This window comes from Ochotona princeps, chromosome 18, assembly GCF_030435755.1.
Source record: "Ochotona princeps isolate mOchPri1 chromosome 18, mOchPri1.hap1, whole genome shotgun sequence".
NCBI classification, from domain to species: domain Eukaryota; kingdom Metazoa; phylum Chordata; class Mammalia; order Lagomorpha; family Ochotonidae; genus Ochotona; species Ochotona princeps.
In genome coordinates, this window is record NC_080849.1 from 10,977,904 (window position 1) to 10,982,946 (window position 5,043).

The 5,043-nt window shown below is 46.2% G+C and overlaps 1 protein-coding gene across 1 annotated transcript; it reads left to right on the forward strand.

Annotated features, from left to right (window-relative positions):
* The first annotated feature begins 2,381 nt into the window (after positions 1-2,381).
* Positions 2,382-4,019, forward strand: RNF152 (ring finger protein 152). Its single transcript, XM_004579456.2, has one exon. It carries the CDS (start codon positions 2,411-2,413, stop codon positions 3,134-3,136), a length of 726 nt encoding a protein of 241 aa, XP_004579513.2. The 5' UTR covers positions 2,382-2,410; the 3' UTR covers positions 3,137-4,019.
* Positions 4,020-5,043: the final 1,024 nt, after the last annotated feature.

Sequence of the window (5,043 nt, forward strand, 5' to 3'; positions counted from 1 at the left end):
TTATCTGTCTGTGACTGAAGTCTCACTGGTCTCTTTCAAGTTCCCTCTTGACTTTTCTCTGAATATGTAGGCCCACATTTTCAGCTTCTTCTTCTTCTTCTTCTTCTTCTTCTTCTTTTTTTTTTTTTGGTCTCTAATGTCTTATGAATAACTTGAATATCCCCCTAGTGCCTTCTATGATATATCACCCAAACAGAAATCATTGCATTTGTTTTTGATAGTGGTTTTTTTTTTTTTAATTTCCCTTGAGACTTCAATTTGGATTTCTTCCCTTTGTGGCCAATCCTTGTAACATTTTGAACCTGCTCTGTTTTTCTGAGACCTGTCACTTTTTGTCTCTTCTCCTATTTGTGCCAGTAACTTGAATGAATCATTCTCTCCCTCCTGTTGGTGGTTCCCCACTGTGTGCTGTCCAGTCCGGAGCCCCTCACAGCCAGCTATGACCTCCACTCCATGTCTTGTGTCTGACTCCGCCCATTTCTCCCTCCTTGGCCTGGGTCTTGGAGAGAAAGCTTTCAACGGTCTCTGAAGGATTATCTTTCTCTAAAAGACATCTGTATCAAAGGTCTTAAATGTAGGAGCTAGAACGATATTACTGTCATTTATAAGTTAGCCTGGAATTAGGGGTACGGTTCTCTAGCCAACCAGTGTGGAAGCTGGAACAGAGCAGTACATCTGTGATTGCTGACAGCTTTTCCTTTGCTGATTTCCTAACCCAAAGACAGCCCATCCTCTGATGATACATGTCTAAATCCGTGGCTTACACATCCTGATCCAGATTTTCGACTAAGCTGGCCCTGATTGCAGCAACTGCTTCCTGGCATTTTGTCTTTACAACACCAACTCTCACCTCCAGTCTGGGAGTCTTACAGACAAAAACAAGGTCTTAGTGACAAGGGACAGAACTACATAGCATGATGCTTGACAGAGTAGATGTTCAATGAGAATCTGAATGCAAAAGAATGAAAGAGAAAATAGATTCATTTGTTCACTTGGGTGGGTTTCTGGACAGGCTGTGGTTGACTCCTCATTATATCCTCCAACTCCAGGCACTGTGCTTTGTGTCTGATGGATACTGAAATATTCTTGAGTTAGTAAATAGTTGTTGAATGCTATGCTGATCTGTTTTACTCTATATAATTTTGGTGCTCTTAATGCTGCTAAATATTTTAGAATAGATTGCCTTTCTGGTTGTCATTTTTTCTTTCCCCTTTAAACTACTTTACTTACCCTGCCCCCTGCATTCTTAATTTTAGCAGATCTCATATCTTGGGAGCTTGCTTTCTTTCACAAAAGAAATTAGCAGGAAAAGAAAAACCATGCAGGAGCTTTTTGATTCTACACTCCTGCTGGCTCTGGGCTGTAGGTGGAGTTCGGGGACTGGCAATTATTCTTCCAATAGATTGAATAGTTTTTCCCAGAATCCTTCTGACTCCTTCAGGAGACACATAATTTGGATGCTTTCAATGGGAAACAGAATTGAGAAGCCTTTTGTTAAAACCACACTGGTGCACTGGGGAGGGGAGTGAGAGTGGGCTCCCAAACTTTAGTGGAACTAAGTCACTCTTGCTCCACCCGCCTGCCCAAAGGGGCTGACGCCGTCTTTTTTCAGACAGGGAGGGCGATGCCTGCCAGTCTTCTCCAGCAGTCTCTGTACCTTTTTACTTGATGCTGATCTGTGAACTAATGGCATTTGCTTTTAGTCACAGCGCCATAGAAATGAAAAGAACTGACTGGAAAGTGTTGGTGATGAGTGTGTCTTTGGGATTGCTCTACAGCCTGAAGGCTCGCTGCTAATGCTGGCTTTGTGTTTTATTGTTTTTTTGTTTTTTTTTTTTTCCTCTGCAATTGATAAGAATTACTCTGGGTCAGCTGATTCAGCAGAAATGCTAAAAGGATTTCTTCCTACTTCCTTTGTGATCTTATTGTAAGTACAGTGTGAAGAGTCAGGACCCTACCCCTGGGGAATAAGCAGGTTAGTTCCCTAAAGCACCTAGGTCGGAGAAGTTGCAATGAGTATGCAGTGGAGGGCAAGCCAAGTCAGGACACTGTAGAAAGGTTGTAAGGAAAGAAATGTGCTTCCAGGAAATGCCACAAACTTACTAGAAGCAAGAGAACTTCTGTTGGTGCTGGCGGGGAACACCCCAGGGTCCTCTGAGAGGTGCAGTGAGCTGGTCTGCACCTGTGGGGGTCTTCATCTTGGAGGAGAGCAAATGTGTGCCCTGACAAGTCCTCCAAGACAGCCTTCCTAACACCTTCCACTGGGTGTCCCTGGATTTCTGAGTTGGGGTCTGACACAGGTGCAGACTTTGGCACCTTGTTACAAGGCATCTGCATGATGGCCGAGTCCCTGTACAATCATTAACTTTACCTGCATGTTCTGTCTCCCTCAGAATGAACACACCTGTGAATGCTGGAGGCCTGTGAGCTCCCTGGCCCCCTCACCCGGCATTGGAGCGACACAGAGTGGTGGCCTCTGAGAGGGACCCGATTCCTTCCTACCCTTGATACTCGCGATCCCGCCATGGAGACACTGTCACAGGATTCCTTGCTGGAATGTCAGATCTGCTTCAACTACTACAGCCCGCGGCGGAGGCCCAAGCTGCTGGACTGCAAGCACACGTGCTGCTCTGTGTGCCTGCAGCAGATGAGGACAAGCCAGAAGGATGTGCGGTGCCCCTGGTGCCGGGGCGTCACCAAGCTGCCCCCCGGCTTCTCCGTGTCACAGCTCCCGGATGACCCGGAAGTCCTGGCCGTCATTGCCATTCCGCACACTTCCGAGCACACCCCAGTCTTCATCAAACTTCCCAGCAATGGGTGCTACATGCTGCCGCTGCCCATCTCCAAGGAGCGGGCGCTGCTGCCAGGAGACATGGGCTGCCGTCTGCTGCCCGGGAGCCAGCAGAAGGGCGTCACCGTGGTGACCATCCCCAGCGAGCAGCAGCCTCTGCAGGGCGGTGCCACCCCGGAAGCAGCCGAGGAGGAACCCGACCGGCGGGGCGTGGTGAAAAGCTCCACCTGGTCGGGGGTGTGCACTGTCATCCTGGTGGCCTGTGTCTTGGTCTTCCTTCTGGGCATCGTGCTGCACAACATGTCTTGCATTTCTAAGCGCTTCACCGTGATATCCTGCGGCTGAAGCGGGTGCAGTGGAGGCTCTGGTGGGTGCCAACGCAGGGGTTGAGCAACTGAGGGGATCCCGTGAGAAGATGGGGGGCGACACTGACCATTGGGTGCCGAGCGCTGGCCTCTGGGTTGCCACTTGATTCACCCGAAGTCGGACACCGGAGAGGCAGAAGCTGAGGTCTGGGCAGGGTTCCAGGTGAATCGTTCTGCGTGTGGATAGCAACAGCTGTGAGGCCGATTGCATGCATCCTTGTAATCATGTATTAAATGGACTGTACTTTATGATTTTCAAGCTCATGTTGCAAAATAGACGTCTTCTACTTAGACATTAAACCGTACACGTGTATTCAATGTGATCCTCTGTAAAGGCGGTAGATTTAAACAAAGATGCCATGTACACAAGTAGAATCGAACCTGCGAATCCGTGTAGAAATTCAGTGAAGACACACAGTGCTGGTTTCTTTGCAGTTGTTTTCCCCTTCGTTTTTCCAGATGAAACCCAGTCTTCATTTTAGTTGCTAATGCTTTTTATACATCTCGAATGGCACCAAGTCGAAATAAGTTGAATGGACCAACATGTTTTGGAGAAACATGAGAACACGAGTGCCTCCAATGTGTTGCGTTTTGTCTTGTACCTTCATTTTTCTTCCCTTGTAATTAGAGCTCGCTACGTGTTTATTAAACCGAAAGCCCGACAGGGGAGCAATAAACCAAGAAATAATGAGAAATGCCTCATCCCACAGAAAACCTGTTTGCCAGTTTTTCTCAAGCCATCTCACAGAACCAGAATTTAAAGTGTAAATATTGTGTATTTGTGTGTGTCTGTGTGTGTAATTTGACTTACCTCAGGCATCTGAGTCTGTTCAGAAGAGATCCCAGGAGGAAGACCTTGGGCGCCAGGCTTCTGAGACGGTGGCGCCTCTCGGGCATCGCTGGGCACCTGCACCCTCCCCGTGCAGGGTCTCCTACACGTCACCTCCAACACTCACTGCTCTTCCGTGTATTAAAGTCCTGGATCGTGGAAGGCGCAGAGAGTGACAGGAATCTCTCTCCTCCCAGCTTGGGGTGTGTTCACGGCCAGGAATGAGCGTAGGGCTGATGGGAAGTGCAGGCCTGGACTGGAAAACGTGCTCTGTGCTTGTTGTTGAAAAGGCGGTGTCCGTCACTTGTAAACCATTCACAATCCCAGTTTCCTTTTATTGATATTAGCAAGAAAACCTTTTGTCTCTTAAGACAGATTTTTACTGAGATGTAGCAAGGTACACTAATAACTCAGCATTCCCAAGTCCGTGTTCAAGAATCCTTAACTGTATGAACTTCTGTAGATACTTGAACAAGGGGCTGCTGGTCATAAATGGTAAATTTCATTCCTGGGGTTTGTGTGTATGCAGACATGACTCTGGGCTTTATCATTTTCATATAATCTCTCTTTTTAAAAAAAGATTCAGGAATCAAGTAGTTTGTGACAAGGACTGCAGTTTTAAATAGATCTATTTTAAGGTTCCATTAAATCCCTGAAAATGGCCTGGTTTTGTGGAGAAGGGGTGGAGGGAGAGGGGAGGGAAGTTGGGAATCAAATAAAAGCAAAATAGTGATTGGTTACAAAGAGCAAAGCCCTGTAGCATCGAGACCCTTCATTTCCATGCTAACTTATCTTCAAACAGCACAAAATATGCATAATAAAGTGATGGAATTAAAAGCAAACAAAGCAAATTATTGACTAGAATACAAAGCTCACACTGTTAATTGGCATAAGAATTCAATGTTAAATTGTGAACTCTGATTTTTCAATCTTTCCAATTTGTTGTAAGTAAGACCTTTAGGAAATGTACTTGAGAGCTCAAATTAGAAATTAGGTTAAAATGCCATTTATTGTGTAAGCTATTGGGCATTATACAACAAATAATCTAGGATTTACTT

Bases quoted from the DNA above. Each gene is read 5' to 3' on its own strand.
- RNF152 (XM_004579456.2), top strand. From the start codon at position 2,411: ATGCTGGAGGCCTGTGAGCTCCCTGGCCCCCTCACCCGGCATTGGAGC.